The 20,000-nt window shown below is 50.5% G+C and overlaps 1 protein-coding gene across 1 annotated transcript in view; it reads right to left on the reverse strand.

Annotated features, from left to right (window-relative positions):
* Positions 1–20,000, reverse strand: part of LOC139405579 (intermembrane lipid transfer protein VPS13B-like) — a 287,456-nt gene that overhangs the window by 22,278 nt on the left and 245,178 nt on the right. The window contains exons 20-24 of the mRNA XM_071147990.1: positions 17,315–17,491; positions 9,481–9,688; positions 6,724–6,912; positions 4,461–4,607; positions 600–889 (exon numbers count right to left, since the gene is read on the reverse strand). Of these exons, the coding sequence (XP_071004091.1) occupies positions 600–889; positions 4,461–4,607; positions 6,724–6,912; positions 9,481–9,688; positions 17,315–17,491 (1,011 nt within the window). The remainder of the gene's footprint in view (positions 1–599; positions 890–4,460; positions 4,608–6,723; positions 6,913–9,480; positions 9,689–17,314; positions 17,492–20,000) is intronic.

Raw genomic sequence — 20,000 nt, forward strand, 5'->3', positions numbered from 1 at the left:
GAGAGAACAGACCCTGACAGAACAGAGAGACTACAGAACAGAGAGAGATCAGACCCTGACAGAACAGAGAGACTACAGAACAGAGAGAGATCAGACCCTGACAGAACAGAGAGACTACAGAACAGAGAGACTACAGACCCTGACAGAACAGAGAGACTACAGAACAGAGAGAGAACAGACCCTGACAGAACAGAGAGACTACAGAACAGAGAGACTGCAGAACAGAGAAAGAACAGACCCCGACAGAACAGAGAGACTGCAGAACAGAGAGACTGCAGAACAGAGAGACCACAGAACAAATAATCTACAGAACAGAGAGAGAACAGACCCTGACAGAACAGAGAGACTACAGAACAGAGAGAGATCAGACCCTGACAGAACAGAGAGACTACAGAACAGAGAGAGAACAGACCCTGACAGAACAGAGAGACTACAGAACAGAGAGAGATCAGACCCTGACAGAACAGAGAGACTACAGAACAGAGAGAGATCAGACCCTGACAGAACAGAGAGACTACAGAACAGAGAGAGAACAGACCCTGACAGAACAGAGAGACGATAGATCCTGTAGTCTCTCTGTTCTGTTCTGTTTCACCCACCTGGTGCTCAGACCACTGCTACTGCAGATCTCCCCAGGGACGGCCACACTCTGCCTGGGGAAGTCAGGTCTGATGGGGGCCGGGAGGCTCCAGGACTCAGACCCACCTACAGGTCCAGGGTCTGTGGTGGGCAGGCAGCTGAACATCATGTGTCTGCTTGGTAGAGGGAACTTAGGGATCCCCCCCTCCTTTCTCTGCAGGTCCCAGCAGGCCACAGAGACAGGTGTGGAAGGTGTGTTCTCTCCCGCTGGGGCAAGGCTGAACACCGCTGTATCTGGGAGAGAACAGGCCTAGAGAAGACAGGAGACAGCAGGAGACGACAGGAGACGACAGGAGACGACAGGAGAAAACAGGAGACGACAGGAGAAGACAGGAGACGGCAAGAGAAGACAGGAGACGACAGGAGACGACAGGAGACGACAGCAGAAGACAGGAGACGACAGGAGACGACAGGAGACGACAGGAGAAGACAGGAGAAGACAGAAGACGATAGGAGAAGACAGGAGACGACAGGAGAAGACAGGAGACGACAGGAGACGATAGGAGAAGACAGGAGACGACAGGAGAAGACAGGAGACAGAGTTATTTCCCACTCTGCACTGCACCTAACCAAGCAACAAAAAAAGGCACTAACTGCTAAATTGTTTGAAAATGAGTTTATGTCATTTTTGCTACATTAAATACATTCTTAATCATGTGGACAAGTATCCTGCCTCGGTTGTATTGTGTTCAGGAGAAAAGGGGGGTCATGTTAGCCAGTAACTGCATGAAGATAATGAGAGGACTTGCCGTTCCCCCCAGAGAGGACATGTCGTTCCCCCCAGAGGACTTGTCGTTCCTCCCAGAGAGGACTTGTCGTTCCCCCCAGAGAGGACTTGCCGTTCCTCCCAGAGAGGACTTGCCGTTCCCCCCAGAGAGGACTTGTCGTTCCCCCCAGAGAGGACTTGCCGTTCCTCCCAGATAGGACTTGTCGTTCCCCCCAGAGAGGACTTGTCGTTCCCCCCAGAGAGGACTTGCCGTTCCTCCCAGATATGACTTGTCGTTCCCCCCAGAGAGGACTTGCCGTTCCTCCCAGAGGACTTGTCGTTCCTCCCAGAGAGGACTTGTCGTTCCTCCCAGAGAGAACGTGTCGTTCCTCCCAGAGAGGACTTGTCGTTCCCCCCAGAGAGGACTTGTCGTTCCTCATAGAGAGGACTTGTCGTTCCTCCCAGAGAGGACTTGTCGTTCCTCCCAGAGAGGACTTGTCGTTCCTCCCAGAGAGGACTTGTCGTTCCCCCCAGAGAGGACTTGTCGTTCCTCATAGAGAGGACTTGTCGTTCCTCCCAGAGGACTTGTCGTTCCTCCCAGAGAGGACTTGTCGTCCCCCCCAGAGAGAACGTGTCGTTCCTCCCAGAGAGAACGTGTCGTTCCTCCCAGAGAGAACTTGTCGTCCCCCCCAGAGAGGACGTGTCGTTCCTCCCAGAGAAGACTAAACTGGTAGCAGGGATAAGCATGCTGAGAACAGGGAGTAGTTTGGTAAGGACGCGGTCAGCCACTAAAGCATGATGAACAGCCAACTAGAAAGACTGCTGTTTGTGGTCTGCGTTTTAAAGCCGTCACAGTCCTGCACGTTAAGGTTCTTCGTCTAACCGGCAGTGGCAACTGGTAACCTCACGCCATCGTCTTCTCCGGGAGGATCTGAAGGATCTCGTGAAATGACATCACCGCGTTGTTCTTCAAGGAGGGGGGGGGACAGACGTGTCCCGAGATGAAAGCACAAACCTGCATCCAATTCATGGTGTTTGTCTAATGTGTCTGGGCTGTGGAGTGCCAACGACCACATGGTGAGACTGGCAGAGTGGGGACTGAGACAGGAGCAGGGGGAGTGTGTGTGTGTGTGTGTGGGTGTGTGTGTGTGTGTGTGTGTGTGTGTGTGTGTCTGTGGGGAACATGAACTGATGGGAAACAAGCCTCTGCTCTCCACAGTCACAGAGCAGTGTATCTCAACCCCAGAGGGTACTGGTACAGAGTCAATGTGGAGACTATATACAGGGGGTACTGGTACAGAGTCAATGTGGAGGCTATATACAGGGTGTACCGGTACAGAGTCAATGTGGAGGCTATATACAGGGGGTACCGGTACAGAGTCAATGTGGAGGCTATATACAGGGGGTACTGGTACAGTCAATGTGGAGGCTATATACAGGGGGTACCTGTACAGAGTCAATGTGGAGGCTATATACAGGGGGTACCAGTACAGAGTCAATGTGGAGGCTATATACAGGGGGTACCTGTACAGAGTCAATGTGGAGGCTATATACAGGGGGTACTGGTACAGAGTCAATGTGGAGGCTATATACAGGGGGTACCGGTACAGAGTCAATGTGGAGGCTATATACAGGGTATTACGGTACAGAGTCAATGTGGAGGCTATATACAGGGGGTACCGGTACAGAGTCAATGTGGAGGCTATATACAGGGGGTACTGGTACAGAGTCAATGTGGAGGCTATATACAGGGGGTACCGGTACAGAGTCAATGTGGAGGCTATATACAGGGGGTACTGGTACAGAGTCAATGTGGAGGCTATATACAGGGTATTACGGTACAGAGTCAATGTGGAGGCTATATACAGGGTATTACGGTACAGAGTCAATGTGGAGGCTATATACAGGGGGTACCGGTACAGAGTCAATGTGGAGGCTATATACAGGGGGTACTGGTACAGAGTCAATGTGGAGGCTATATACAGGGTATTACGGTACAGAGTCAATGTGGAGGCTATATACAGGGTATTACGGTACAGAGTCAATGTGGAGGCTATATACAGGGGGTACTGGTACAGAGTCAATGTGGAGGCTATATACAGGGTATTACGGTACAGAGTCAATGTGGAGGCGTATGTAGGGGTATGAGGTAGCATGTACATGTAGGTAGGGGTATGAGGTAGCATGTACATGTAGGTAGGGGTATGAGGTAGCATGTACATGTAGGTAGGGGTATGAGGTAGCATGTACATGTAGGTAGGGGTATGAGGTAGCATGTACATGTAGGTAGGGGTATGAGGTAGCATGTACATGTAGGTAGGGGTATGAGGTAGCATGTACATGTAGGTAGGGGTATGAGGTAGTGTGTACATGTAGGTAGGGGTATGAGGTAGTATGTACATGTAGGTAGGGGTATGAGGTAGTATGTACATGTAGGTAGGGGTATGAGGTAGTAGAGGTAATATGTACACGTAGGTAGGGGTATGAGGTAGTATGTACATGTAGGTAGGGGTATGAGGTAGTATGGGGTGAAATGCATCGATAATAAAGAGCGAGTAGCAGCAACGTAACGAAAGGGGGATCGATGAACATAGTCCGTGTGGCCATTTGATTGGCTGTTCAGGAGTCTGATGGACCCAGACTTGGCGCTCCGGTACCGCTTGCCATGCGGCAGTAGAGAGTCTGTGACTAGGGTGGCTTTGACCATTTTAAGGGTCTGACACCGCCTGGTATAGAGGTCCTGGATGGCCGGAAGCTTTGCCCAGTGATATCCTGGGGTGTACACACTACCCTCTGTAATGCCTTGCGGTCAGAGGTCGAGCAGTTGCCGTACCAGGCAGTGATGCAACCGGTCAGGATGCTCTCGACGGTGCAGCTGTATAACGTTTTGAGGATCTGAGGACCCATGCCAAATCTTTTCAGTCTCCTGAGAGGGAATAGGTTTTGTCGTGTCCTCTTCACGACTGTCTTGGTGTGCTTGGACCATTCTAGTTTGTTGTTGATGTGGACACTATGGAATGTGAAGCTCTCAACCTGCTCCACTACAGCCCCGTCGATGAGAATGGTTCCTAGTCAGACAGTAGAGGTCTAAAGTACAGGAAGTAGGGGGTGTTACCTGGTCTGTGGTCCCCAGGGCCTGGTCAGACAGTAGGGCTCTATATGACAGGAAGTAGGGGGTGTTGTTAACCAGGATGGTCCTGTCTTCTATCTGGATAATCTGGATGCCGTGTCTCACCACAGACGACACGCAGAACTGACAAACCTATAGGGAGGGAGGGGGCAAAGACACAGACAGAGACAGAGACACAGAGAGACAGAGAAAGACAGAGAGAGACAGAGAGAGAGAGAGGCAGAGACAGTGACAGAGAGAGGCAGAGAGAGGCAGAGAGAGACAGAGAGAGACAGAGAGAGGCAGAGAGAGGCAGAGAGAGACAGAGACAGAGAGAGACAGAAAGAGGCAGAGACAGACAGAGAGAGGCAGACACAGACAGAGAGAGAGAGAGACAGAGAGACAGAGACAGACAGAGACAGTGACAGAGAGAGGCAGAGACAAAGAGACAGAGAGAGACAGACAGAGAGAGACACAGACAGAGACACAGAGTCAGACAGAGAGAGAGTTAATGCCTCCACATGCTTCCAGTAACTCATGTCTATCTGATACTGTTTTTCTATGTGTTAGTTAGTCTCATTGACACTTTATAGATGGAACAGTGATATGTGGTTGTCTGACCTGTTCCTACCTTGTTGAATGTAATAACAGTGACCTGTTCCTACCTTGTTGAATGTAATACCAGTGATATGTGGTTGTCTGACCTGTTCCTACCTTGTTGAATGTAATACCAGTGACCTGATCCTACCTTGTTGAATGTAATAACAGTGACCTGATCCTACCTTGTTGAATGTAATAACAGTGACCTGTTCCTACCTTGTTGAATGTAATACCAGTGACCTGATCCTACCTTGTTGAATGTAATAACAGTGACCTGTTCCTACCTTGTTGAATGTAATAACAGTGACCTGATCCTACCTTGTTGAATGTAATAACAGTGACCTGTTCCTACCTTGTTGAATGTAATACCAGTGACCTGATCCTACCTTGTTGAATGTAATAACAGTGACCTGTTCCTACCTTGTTGAATGTAATAACAGTGACCTGATCCTACCTTGTTGAATGTAATAACAGTGATATGTGGTTATCTGACATGTTCCTACCTTGTTCAAAGTAATAACAGTGACCTGCTCCTACCTTGTTGAATGTAATAACAGTGACCTTTTCCTACCTTGTTGAACGTAATACCAGTGATATGTGGTCATCTGACCTGTTCCTACCTTGTTGAATATAATACCAGGGACCTGTTCCTACCTTGTTGAACGTAATAACAGGGACCTGTTCCTACCTTGTTGAATGTAATAACAGGGACCTGTTCCTACCTTGTTGAATGTAATAACAGGGACCTGTTCCTACCTTGTTGAACGTAATAACAGGGACCTGTTCCTACCTTGTTGAACGTAATAACAGTGACCTGATTCTACCTTGTTGAACGTAATAACAGGGACCTGTTCCTACCTTGTTGAACGTAATAACAGGGACCTGTTCCTACCTTGTTGAACGTAATAACAGGGACCTGTTCCTACCTTGTTGAACGTAATAACAGTGATCTGTTCCTACCTTGTTGAACGTAATAACAGGGACCTGTTCCTACCTTGTTGAACGTAATAACAGGGACCTGTTCCTACCTTGTTGAACGTAATAACAGTGACCTGTTCCTACCTTGTTGAACGTAATAACAGTGACCTGATCCTACCTTGTTGAATGTAATAACAGGGACCTGTTCCTACCTTGTTGAACGTAATAACAGTGACCTGATCCTACCTTGTTGAATGTAATAACAGGGACCTGTTCCTACCTTGTTGAATGTAATAACAGGGACCTGTTCCTACCTTGTTGAATGTAATAACAGTGACCTGTTCCTACCTTGTTGAATGTAATAACAGGGACCTGTTCCTACCTTGTTGAATGTAATAACAGTGACCTGTTCCTACCTTGTTGAATATAATAACAGTGACCTTTTCCTACCTTGTTGAACGTAATACCAGTGATATGTGGTTATCTGACCTGTTCCTACCTTGTTGAACGTAATAACAGGGACCTGTTCCTACCTTGTTGAGCGTAATAACAGGGACCTGATCCTACCTTGTTGAACGTAATAACAGTGACCTGATCCTACCTTGTTGAACATAATAACAGGGACCTGTTCCTACCTTGTTGAACGTAATAATTGTCCGTGTCTCTGGATAAGAGCATCTGCTAAATGCCTCACATGTATCACGTAGAGACAGGTAGCTTGGGGAGGATGTAAGTATGGACAGTCCCTAACCTTCTGTCTCCCAGGGTTCCTCCCCAGGGGGATCTCTGCCTCCACATAGCCCTCCTCGTCCAGGGTGAGGACCTCAGGACTGACACCCTCCTTCCAGCGCGGAGACGTCAGGTCATGGACCAGCTTCAGGGCTGTAGACTTATGGACCGTGTTAGTGTCGGACCAGTAGATACCCAGCTGAAACGCCTCCTAGAGAGAGGGAGGGAGGGAGAGAGAGACAAACAGAGAGGGAGGAAGGGACAAAGAGAGAGGGAGGAAGGGACAAAGAGAGAGGGAGAGATAAAGAGAGAGGGAGAGAGACAGAGAGGGAGAGGTAGGGAGAGAGGGAGGGAGAGAGGGACAAACGGAGAGGGAGGAATGAAGACAGAGAGAGAGAGACAGATTGAGAAAGAGAGAGACTAGGTTCAAATCTATCAGCGATCGTGATGAATACATGGACACACACGAAGCCCTGCTCTCTGAGTCGGCCAGTCCCAGCTCCTCTCGGCCGTTACCTCATAAATCGCGGGTGCTATGGAAACAATGCTTTATTTGTTTCTGTTTCACAGACTATGACACGCGTAGGGCTTTACGCTAGTTTCCTGTAGCCATCAGCTTTTATCCTCTGATACCAGACAGACCTTAGTACCTAGTGATGGGGTTTGAGGTCCTACCTAGTGATGGGGTTTGAGGTGTGAACCCCTACAGACAGACCTTAGTACCTAGTGATGGGGTTTGAGGTCTGAACCCCTACAGACTGACTGCCTTAGTACCTAGTGATGGGGTTTGAGGTCCGAACCCCTACAGACAGACCTTAGTACCTAGTGATGGGGTTTGAGGTCTGAACCCCTACAGACAGACCTTAGTACCTAGTGATGGGGTTTGAGGTGTGAACCCCTACAGACAGACCTTAGTACCTAGTGATGGGGTTTGAGGTGTGAACCCCTACAGACAGACCTTAGTACCTAGTGATGGGGTTTGAGGTCTGAACCCCTACAGACTGACCTTAGTACCTAGTGATGGGGTTTGAGGTCTGAACCCCTACAGACTGACCTTAGTACCTAGTGATGGGGTTTGAGGTGTGAACCCCTACAGACTGACCTTAGTACCTAGTGATGGGGTTTGAGGTCTGAACCCCTACAGACTGACCTTAGTACCTAGTGATGGGGTTTGAGGTCTGAACCCCTACAGACTGACTGCCTTGGTACCTAGTGATGGGGTTTGAGGTCTGAACCCCTACAGACAGACCTTAGTACCTAGTGATGGTGTTTGAGGTCTGAACCCCTACAGACAGACCTTAGTACCTACTGATGGGGTTTGAGGTCCGAACCCCTACAGACAGACCTTAGTACCTAGTGATGGGGTTTGAGGTCTGAACCCCTACAGACTGACTGCCTTAGTACCTAGTGATGGGGTTTGAGGTCCGAACTCCTACAGACAGAAGTTAGTACCTAGTGATGGGGTTTGAGGTCCGAACCCCTACAGACTGACGACCTTAGTGCCTAGTGATGGGGTTTGAGGTCCGAACCCCTACAGACTGACTGCCTTAGTACCTAGTGATGGGGTTTGAGGTCTGAACCCCTACAGACTGACGACCTTAGTGCCTAGTGATGGGGTTTGAGGTGCGAACCCCTACAGACAGACCTTAGTACCTAGTGATGGGGTTTGAGGTCTGAACCCCTACAGACTGACTGCCTTAGTACCTAGTGATGGGGTTTTAGGTCTGAACCCCTACAGACAGACCTTAGTGCCTAGTGATGGTGTTTAAGGTCCGAACCTCTACAGACAGACGTTAGTACCTAGTGATGGGGTTTGAGGTGTGAACCCCTACAGACGGACTGCCATAGTACCTAGTGATGGGGTTTTAGGTCTGAACCCCTACAGACAGACCTTAGTGCCTAGTGATGGTGTTTAAGGTCCGAACCCCTACAGACAGACCTTAGTACCTAGTGATGGGGTTTGAGGTCTGAACCCCTACAGACAGACCTTAGTACCTAGTGATGGGGTTTGAGGTCCGAACCCCTACAGACAGACCTTAGTGCCTAGTGATGGGGTTTGAGGTTCGAACCCCTACAGACTGACGACCTTAGTGCCTAGTGATGGGGTTTGAGGTGCGAACCCCTACAGACAGACTGCCTTAGTACCTAGTGATGGGGTTTGAGGTCCGAACCCCTACAGACAGACAGACAGACAGACAGACTCACTGGAGAAGATATACCTACTCAGGTAGACAGACAGGCAGACAGGCTCACTGGGGAGGATATACCTACTCAGGTAGACAGACAGACAGACAGACAGAGACAGACAGACAGATAGACAGACAGCCTTAGTACCTAGTGATGGGGTTTGAGGTCCGACTTGGCCAGTTTATTAGGTGCACCACACCCTGTTCACGACAATGGTTCGCTCCTACAGACAGTGTCTGGGGTTTACCGAGACCAGAGAGACTCATACAAAACATCCAGTCAGCAGCAGTCTTGTGAAGAGAGGTTGGCTGCTTTTGCAACAGCTAATGGGGGATCCTAATAAAATACCAAATACCCCAAATAATTCAGGCTGTTCTGGAGGCAAAGGGTGGTCTGACCCGGGTACTAGATGGATGTACCTAATAAACTGGCCACTGAGTGTATAATAAACTGGCCACTGAGTGTATAATACACTAGTGGCGCTGATCTACGACCTGCAAAGCTCTAGAAGGTGACGATAATGGCAGCCATCTTTGGTCAGTGATGCATTCAAAAACCAGTCTATATAAATCAAGGGTCTCTCCTCTCTCACCTTGAAGTTAGGAGGAACGAGGGTCTTTCCAGCGGGTATCTGCAGGACGATGGTCTCTCCTTCAAACAGCCAGAGGTCCCACGTAGAGTGGTTGGTCAACAGGGCCCAGGGAATGAGCTCTACTAGAAGAGTGTTGAGACCAGACCTCCAGGCTGACAACTTCACCTGCATGGGGCTGTCCCACTGGGCTAGGACTTCTGATCCAGGCCTACAGTACCACACAGAGATATACAGTTAAATACTGTAAACATCAACAACTATACAGCTCCCTGGGATGGGGGGGGGGGGGGGCTGTCCCACTGAGATAAGGTCTCCACTATACACCTGTAACATGGAGGTCTCTGTCCCACTGAGATAAGGTCTCCACTATACACCTGTAACATGGATCTGTCCCACTGAGATAAGGTCTCCACTATACACCTGTAACATGGAGGTCTCTGTCCCACTGAGATAAGGTCTCCACTATACACCTGTAACATGGATCTGTCCCACTGAGATAAGGTCTCCACTATACACCTGTAACATGGAGGTCTCTGTCCCACTGAGATAAGGCCTCCACTATACACCTGTAACATGGAGGTCTCTGTCTCACTGAGATAAGGTCTCCACTATACACCTGTAACATGGAGGTCTCTGTCCCACTGAGATAAGGTCTCCACTATACACCTGTAACATGGCTCTGTCCCACTGAGATAAGGTCTCCACTATACACCTGTAACATGGATCTGTTCCACTGAGATAAGGCCTCCACTATACACCTGTAACATGGATCTGTCCCACTGAGATAAGGCCTGCACTATACACCTGTAACATGGAGGTCTCTGTCCCACTGAGATAAGGTCTCCACTATACACCTGTAACATGGATCTGTCCCACTGAGATAAGGTCTCCACTATACACCTGTAACATGGATCTGTTCCACTGAGATAAGGTCTCCACTATACACCTGTAACATGGATCTGTCCCACTGAGATAAGGCCTGCACTATACACCTGTAACATGGAGGTCTCTGTCCCACTGAGATAAGGTCTCCACTATACACCTGTAACATGGATCTGTCCCACTGAGATAAGGTCTCCACTATACACCTGTAACATGGATCTGTCCCACTGAGATAAAGCCTGCACTCCAATATGGAGGTCTCTGTTCCACTGAGATAAGGCCTCCACTCCAACATCTCTGTTCCACTGAGATAAGGTCTCCACTATACACCTGTAACATGGAGGTCTCTGTCCCACTGAGATAAGGCCTCCACTCCAACATGGAGGTCTCTGTTCCACTGAGATAAGGTCTCCACTCCAACATGGAGGTGTCTGTCCCACTGAGATAATGCCTGCACTCCAACATGGAGGTCTCTGTTCCACTGAGATAAGGCCTGCACTCCAACATGGAGGTGTCTGTCCCACTGAGATAAGGCCTCCACTCCAACATGGAGGTGTCTGTCCCACTGAGATAAGGCCTCCACTCCAACATGGAGGTCTCTGTCCCACTGAGATAAGGCCTGCACTCCAACATGGAGGTCTCTGTTCCACTGAGATAAGGCCTCCACTCCAACATGGAGGTCTCTGTTCCACTGAGATAAGGCCTCCACTCCAACATGGAGGTCTCTGTTCCACTGAGATAAGGCCTCCACTCCAACATGGAGGTCTCTGTTCCACTGAGATAAGGCCTCCACTCCAACATGGAGGTCTCTGTTCCACTGAGATAAGGCCTCCACTCCAACATGGAGGTCTCTGTCCCACTGAGATAAGGCCTCCACTCCAACATGGAGGTCTCTGTCCCACTGAGATAAGGCCTCCACTCCAACATGGAGGTCTCTGTTCCACTGAGATAAGGCCTGCACTCCAACATGGAGGTCTCTGTTCCACTGAGATAAGGCCTCCACTCCAACATGGAGGTCTCTGTCCCACTGAGATAAGGTCTCCACTCCAACATGGAGGTCTCTGTCCCACTGAGATAAGGCCTCCACTCCAACATGGAGGTCTCTGTCCCACTGAGATAAGGCCTCCACTCCAACATGGAGGTCTCTGTTCCACTGAGATAAGGCCTGCACTCCAACATGGAGGTCTCTGTTCCACTGAGATAAGGCCTCCACTAGACATCTGTGGTACAGACATGAACAATCACCATAACATCCAACTTCAACCACGCTAAACAGACACACGGAGGCACGCCATGGAAGTACGCAGAAACAAACAACTTAATATGCAGATACAAACAACATCAATCAACAGGCATCTGGGTAGGCACACGGGCATGTATCGCATCAGCACACACCACCGCACACACACGCCAGCAACACACACACACACACACACACACACACACACACACACACCAACCCACACACAACACATGGGGGCATGTTAACATCAAAACCATGTCTCTGTCCTACTAACTGATGTACAGAGACATAGACAGCAAAGATGCATTTACTTGACTAGAACGTTCTATGGCGGCCATGTTAGCTCCCCATTAGCATTACATGGGGAATATTTCAACAATGACATGTAGCTGAATGTCTATGTAGTTGTTGACTGCTGAAACATCCAACTCTACTGAACACTAAGGACTAATAGTTCCTGTAGTGAAGGTAGACTCCCGGAGGGTTCCAGGTCTAGTTCCTGTAGTGAAGGTAGACTCCAGGAGGATCTGTAGTGAAGGTAGACTCCAGGAGGGTCCCAGGTCTAGTTCCTGTAGTGAAGATAGACTACAGGAGGATCTGTAGTGAAGGTGGACTCTAGGAGGACCTGTAGTGAAGGTAGACTCGAGGAGGGTTCCAGGTCTAGTTCCTGTAGTGAAGGTAGACTCCAGGAGGACCTGTAGTGAAGGTGGACTCTAGGAGGGTCCCAGGTCTAGTTCCTGTAGTGAAGGTAGACTCCAGGAGGGTCCCAGGTCTAGTTCCTGTAGTGAAGGTAGACTCCAGGAGGACCTGTAGTGAAGGTGGACTCTAGGAGGACCTGTAGTGAAGGTGGACTCTAGGAGGGTCCCAGGTCTAGTTCCTGTAGTGAAGGTAGACTCCAGGAGGGTTCCAGGTCTAGTTCCTGTAGTGAAGGTAGACTCCAGGAGGGTCCCAGGTCTAGTTCCTGTAGTGAAAGTAGACTCCAGGAGGATCTGTAGTGAAAGTGAACTCTAGGAGGACCTGTAGTGAAGGTAGACTCCAGGAGGACCTGTAGTGAAGGTAGACTCTAGGAGGACCTGTAGTGAAGGTAGACTCTAGGAGGACCTGTAGTGAAGGTAGACTCTAGGAGGACCTGTAGTGAAGGTAGACTCCAGGAGGACATGTAGTGAAGGTAGACTCCAGGAGGGTCCCAGGTCTAGTTCCTGTAGTGAAGGTAGACTCCAGGAGGGTCCCAGGTCTAGTTCCTGTAGTGAAGGTAGACACCAAGAGGACCTGTAGTGAAGGTAGACTCCAGGAGGACCTGTAGTGAAGGTATACTCCAGGAGAACCTGTAGTGAAGGTGGACTCCAGGAGGACCTGTAGTGAAGGTAGACTCCAGGAGGACCTGTAGTGAAGGTGTACTCCAGGAGGACCTGTAGTGAAGGTGGACTCCAGGAGGACCTATAGTGAAGGTAGACTCCAGGAGGACCTGTAGTGAAGGCGGACTCCAGGAGGACCTGTAGTGAAAGTGGACTCCAGGAGGACCTGTAGTGAAGGTGGACTCCAGGAGGACCTGTAGTGAAGGTGGACTCCAGGAGGGTCCCAGGTCTAGTTCCTGTAGTGAAGGTAGACTCCATGAGGGTCCCAGGTCTAGTTCCTGTAGTGAAGGTAGACTCCAGGAGGGTCCCAGGTCTAGTTCCTGTAGTGAAGGTAGACTCCAGGAGGACCTGTAGTGAAGGTAGACACCAGGAGGACCTGTTGTGAAGGTAGACTCCAGGAGGACGTGTAGTGACGGTAGACTCCAGGAGGACCTGTAGTGAAGGTGTACATCAGGAGGACCTGTAGTGAAGGTAGACTCCAGGAGGACCTGTAGTGAAGGTGGACTCCAGGAGGACCTGTAGTGAAGGTGGACTCCAGGAGGACCTGTAGTGAAGATAGACTCCAGGAGGACCTGTAGTGAAGGTAGACTCCAGGAGGACCTGTAGTGAAAGTGGACTCCAGGAGGACCTGTAGTGAAGGTGGACTCCAGGAGGACCAGTAGTGAAGGTGGACTCCAGGAGGACCTGTAGTGAAGGTGGACTCCAGGAGGACCTGTAGTGAAGGTGGACTCCAGGAGGACCTGTAGTGAAGGTAGACTCCAGGAGGACCTATAGTGAAGGTGGACTCCAGGAGGACCTGTAGTGAAGGTAGACTCCAGGAGGACCTGTAGTGAAGGTGGACTCCAGGAGGACCTGTAGTGAAGGTAGACTCCAGGAGGACCTGTAGTGAAGATAGACTCCAGGAGGAAACCAGGTCCAGTTCCTGTAGTGAAGGTAGACTCCAGGGGGACCTGTAGTGAAGGTAGACTCCAGGAGGACCTGTAGTGAAGGTGGACTCGAGGAGGACCTGTAGTGAAGGTGGACTCCAGGAGGACCTGTAGTGAAGGTAGACTCCAGGAGGACCTGTAGTGAAGGTGGACTCCAGGAGGGTCCCAGGTCTAGTTCCTGTAGTGAAGGTAGACTCCAGGAGGACCTGTAGTGAAGGTAGACTCCAGGAGGACCTGTAGTGAAGGTAGACTCCAGGAGGACCTGTAGTGAAGGTAGACTCCAGGAGGACCTGTAGTGAAGGTAGAATCCAGGAGGACCTGTAGTGAAGGTAGACTCCAGGAGGACCTGTAGTGAAGGTGGACTCCAGGAGGGTCCCAGGTCTAGTTCCTGTAGTGAAGGTAGACTCCAGGAGGATCTATAGTGAAGGTAGACTCCAGGAGGACCTGTAGTGAAGGTGGACTCCAGGAGGACCTGTAGTGAAGGTAGAATCCAGGAGGACCTGTAGTGAAGGTAGACTCCAGGAGGACCTGTAGTGAAGGTGGACTCGAGGAGGACCTGTAGTGAAGGTGGACTCCAGGAGGACCTGTAGTGAAGGTAGACTCCAGGAGGACCTGTAGTGAAGGTGGACTCCAGGAGGGTCCCAGGTCTAGTTCCTGTAGTGAAGGTAGACTCCAGGAGGATCTGTAGTGAAGGTAGACTCCAGGAGGACCTGTAGTGAAGGTAGACTCCAGGAGGACCTGTAGTGAAGGTAGAATCCAGGAGGACCTGTAGTGAAGGTAGACTCCAGGAGGACCTGTAGTGAAGGTGGACTCCAGGAGGGTCCCAGGTCTAGTTCCTGTAGTGAAGGTAGACTCCAGGAGGACCTGTAGTGAAGGTGGACTCCAGGAGGACCTGTAGTGAAGGTAGACTCCAGGAGGACCTGTAGTGAAGATAGACTCCAGGAGGAAACCAGGTCCAGTTCCTGTAGTGAAGGTAGACTCCAGGGGGACCTGTAGTGAAGGTAGACTCCAGGAGGACCTGTAGTGAAGGTGGACTCGAGGAGGACCTGTAGTGAAGGTGGACTCCAGGAGGACCTGTAGTGAAGGTAGACTCCAGGAGGACCTGTAGTGAAGGTGGACTCCAGGAGGGTCCCAGGTCTAGTTCCTGTAGTGAAGGTAGACTCCAGGAGGACCTGTAGTGAAGGTAGACTCCAGGAGGACCTGTAGTGAAGGTAGACTCCAGGAGGACCTGTAGTGAAGGTAGACTCCAGGAGGACCTGTAGTGAAGGTAGAATCCAGGAGGACCTGTAGTGAAGGTAGACTCCAGGAGGACCTGTAGTGAAGGTGGACTCCAGGAGGGTCCCAGGTCTAGTTCCTGTAGTGAAGGTAGACTCCAGGAGGATCTGTAGTGAAGGTAGACTCCAGGAGGACCTGTAGTGAAGGTGGACTCCAGGAGGACCTGTAGTGAAGGTAGAATCCAGGAGGACCTGTAGTGAAGGTAGACTCCAGGAGGACATCAGGTCCAGAGAGAGACGGACGGTGAGGTAACGATGACAACGTATTCTCTATATAGTGCTCTACTTTGGGCCCTTTTGACTAGGACTCTATAGGCCCTGGTCTAAAGTAGTGCACTATATAGGGAATAGGGCCCTGGTCTAAAGTTAATTTCCCAGAGAAGGGAGAGTATCAGTTTGTCCTGGGCCTTTAGAAACCCCCCCCCCCCCAGTCTGATCCCTGGACCGTGAACACACATCTCTAAACATGGAAACCCCCCCCCCCAGTCTGATCCCTGGACCGCGAACACACATCTATAGACCCCCCCCCCCCAGTCTGATCCCTGGACCGTGAACACACATCTCTAAACCCCCCCCCCCCCAGTCTGATCCCTGGACCGTGAACACACATCTCTAAACCCCCCCCCCCCCAGTCTGATCCCTGGACCGTGAACACACATCTCTAAACCCCCCCCCCCCCCCGCAGTCTGATCCCTGGACCGTGAACACACATCTCTAAACATGGAAACCCCCCCCCCCAGTCTGATCCCTGGACCGTGGACACACATCTCTAAACCCCCCCCCCCCCAGTCTGATCCCTGGACCGTGAACACACATCTCTAAACCCCCCCCCCCAGTCTGATCCCTGAACACACATCTCTAAACCCCCCCAGTCTGATCCATGAACACACATCTCTAAACATGGAAACCCCCCCCCCCCCAGTCTGATCCCTGAACACACATCTCTAAACATGGAAACATACGTCCACCATTTAATGAGTCTTCCTGGGCAGATAACATTTATACACTGAGGCTGTTTTGACAGAGGTCCAGAGCTCTCGGAGTACGGTGCGGTCGCTAGGGTAACTAACCGCTCTCTTGGCTCTGAGAGTCTAAACACTGTGTGTTAGAGGGCACAGGAAGTTGAAGAGGTAAATGTTTTTTTTTTTTTTTTTTTCTGTGTGTAGGCCTTTTAACGAGAGAGAAACACCTCAGTAATCATTAAGCAAACATTTTGTAGACGTCGCCGATCGGGGTTGGGGTGGAGAGTACGGCTGTCAGATCTCACACTGCTAGAAAGCTGGGCTCTGCTGGCAGCCCATCTGACAGAAGCTGCTCAGCACATTGGATCCAGTCAGAAAGTCACCTGGTTAGTTCATTAGTAATATGATGTTTGATCTGCTCTCTGATGCCCGATGTGCCAAACTATATCTAAATGCAAGGCCCCTGTCCTTTTAGATGAATCTAAACCAGGGTTCTCAGAGGATCTAAACCAGGGTTCTCCGAGGATCTAAACTAGAGGTCTCCGAGGATCTAAACCAGGGGTCTCCGAGGATCTAAACCAGGGGTCTCCGAGGATCTAAACCAGGGGACTCCGAGGATCTAAACCAGGGGTCTCCGAGGATCTAAACCAGGGGTCTCCAAGTATCTAAACCAGGGGACTCCTAGGATCTAAACCAGGGGTCTCTGAGGATCTAAACCAGGGGTCTCCTAGGATCTAAACCAGGGGTCTCCGAGGATCTAAACCAGGGGTCTCCGAGGGTCTAAACCAGGGGTCTCCGAGGATCTAAACCAGGGGTCTCCGAGGATCTAAACCAGGGTTCTCCGAGGATCTAAACCAGGGTTCTCCTAGGATCTAAACCAGGGTTCTCCGAGGATCTAAACCAGGGGTCTCCGAGGATCTAAACCAGGGGTCTCCGAGGATCTAAACCAGGGGTCTCCTAGGATCTAAACCAGGGGTCTCCTAGGATCTAAACCAGGGGTCTCCTAGGATCTAAACCAGGGGTCTCCTAGGATCTAAACCAGGGGTCTCCTAGGATCTAAACCAGGGGTCTCCTAAATGAAACAATTTTTTTCAAGCTTTCAAATAGGCCAATTCTCCTTCTCTTCTGTCCCCTGCAACTCTTCCCCAGGTCCTGTACAAGAGACAGCAGTGCATACACACACATACAGTACCTGTCTGTGTCCTTGCTGACGTAGGGCCATGGAGGCTGGCTGTTGTTCTTCAGACCGTAGAAGTCTGCCAGTATGTGGTCCTGGCTGTCCTCCAACCCAGCCTGGTTCCTGTTCACTATCTGTTTGATCACACTGGTGGAGATGGGCACCGCACAGTGAGACGCATCCTCGTCCTCACTGCAACAGACAGACAGACAGACAGACAGACAGACAGGTTAGTCTTCAAAACACACACACACACACACACACACACACACACACAGTGTCTTGTCCAGTGTCCCACTGTCTGGGGTGAAGTATGATCTCTGCTTGTTCCACAGACGCCCCAGTGTTACTCTGTGGATCCTAACTGACCCACTACAGTCAGTATCCACCGTGTTACTCTGTGGATCCTAACTGACCCACTACAGTCAGTATCCAGCGTGTTACTCTGTGGATCCTAACTGACCCACTACAGCCAGTATCCACGGTGTTACTCTGTGGATCCTAACTGACCCACTACAGTCAGTATCCACGGTGTTACTCTGTGGATCCTAACTGACCCACTACAGCCAGTATCCACCGTGTTACTCTGTGGATCCTAACTGACCCACTACAGCCAGTATCCAGCGTGTTACTCTGTGGATCCTAACTGACCCACTACAGCCAGTATCCACTGTGTTATTCTGTGGATCCTAACTGACCCACTACAGTCAGTATCCACGGTGTTACTCTGTGGATCCTAACTGACCCACTACAGTCAGTATCCACTGTGTTACTCTGTGGATCCTAACTGACCCACTACAGCCAGTATCCACGGTGTTACTCTGTGGATCCTAACTGACCCACTACAGCCAGTATCCACGGTGTTACTCTGTGGATCCTAACTGACCCACTACAGTCAGTATCCACTGTGTTGCTCTGTGGATCCTAACTGACCCAATACAGCCAGTATCCACTGTGTTACTCTGTGGATCCTATCTGACCCACTACAGCCAGTATCCACCGTGTTACTCTGGGGATCCTAACTGACCCACTACAGCCAGTATCCACTGTGTTACTCTGTGGATCCTATCTGACCCACTACAGCCAGTATCCACCGTGTTACTCTGTGGATCCTAACTGACCCACTACAGCCAGTATCCACCGTGTTACTCTGTGGATCCTAACTGACCCACTACAGCCAGTATCCAGCGTGTTACTCTGTGGATCCTAACTGACCCACTACAGCCAGTATCCACCGTGTTACTCTGTGGATCCTAACTGACCCACTACAGCCAGTATCCACCGTGTTACTCTGTGGATCCTAACTGACCCACTACAGTCAGTATCCAGCGTGTTACTCTGTGGATCCTAACTGACCCACTACAGCCAGTATCCACGGTGTTACTCTGTGGATCCTAACTGACCCACTACAGTCAGTATCCACGGTGTTACTCTGTGGATCCTAACTGACCCACTACAGCCAGTATCCACCGTGTTACTCTGTGGATCCTAACTGACCCACTACAGCCAGTATCCAGCGTGTTACTCTGTGGATCCTAACTGACCCACTACAGCCAGTATCCACTGTGTTATTCTGTGGATCCTAACTGACCCACTACAGTCAGTATCCACGGTGTTACTCTGTGGATCCTAACTGACCCACTACAGTCAGTATCCACCGTGTTACTCTGTGGATCCTAACTGACCCACTACAGCCAGTATCCACGGTGTTACTCTGTGGATCCTAACTGACCCACTACAGCCAGTATCCACCGTGTTACTCTGTGGATCCTAACTGACCCACTACAGTCAGTATCCACTGTGTTGCTCTGTGGATCCTAACTGACCCAATGCAGCCAGTATCCACTGTGTTACTCTGTGGATCCTATCTGACCCACTACAGCCAGTATCCAGCGTGTTACTCTGTGGATCCTAACTGACCCACTACAGCCAGTATCCACCGTGTTACTCTGTGGATCCTAACTGACCCACTACAGCCAGTATCCACCGTGTTACTCTGTGGATCCTAACTGACCCACTACAGCCAGTATCCACCGTGTTACTCTGTGGATCCTAACTGACCCACTACAGCCAGTATCCACCGTGTTACTCTGTGGATCCTAACTGACCCACTACAGCCAGTATCCACTGTGTTATTCTGTGGATCCTAACTGACCCACTACAGTCAGTATCCACGGTGTTACTCTGTGGATCCTAACTGACCCACTACAGCCAGTATCCACCGTGTTACTCTGTGGATCCTAACTGACCCACTACAGCCAGTATCCAGCGTGTTACTCTGTGGATCCTAACTGACCCACTACAGTCAGTATCCACTACAACCAGTATCCACTGGGTCTAAAGTGGAAACTAAAGCCATGGTTAACTGGGTCGGGTGGTCTAGTTACTTCCTGTCTGGCGGGGTGTTTCAGCTGGTCTGGGATCAGAGAGGGTGACCCATCCTAGCAGCACTAAATCAACAACCCTCCAGGATACATTAGACCCAGACAATAGAATAACATGGCTTCAGAAATACGATCAATGTCTACCTGTCACTCAGCTGTCAGTTCTACTTGGACTGGGGAGACCCCTCCCTTCCCTTCCTTCCCTCCCTCCCTCCCCTTCCTTCCCTCCCTCCCTCCCCTTCCCTCCCTCCCTCCCCTTCCTTCCCTCCCTCCCTCCCTCCCTCCCTCCCTCCCTCCCTCCCTCCCTCCTTCCCTCC

This window comes from Oncorhynchus clarkii, chromosome 3, assembly GCF_045791955.1.
Source record: "Oncorhynchus clarkii lewisi isolate Uvic-CL-2024 chromosome 3, UVic_Ocla_1.0, whole genome shotgun sequence".
Classification (NCBI taxonomy): Eukaryota; Metazoa; Chordata; class Actinopteri; order Salmoniformes; family Salmonidae; genus Oncorhynchus; species Oncorhynchus clarkii.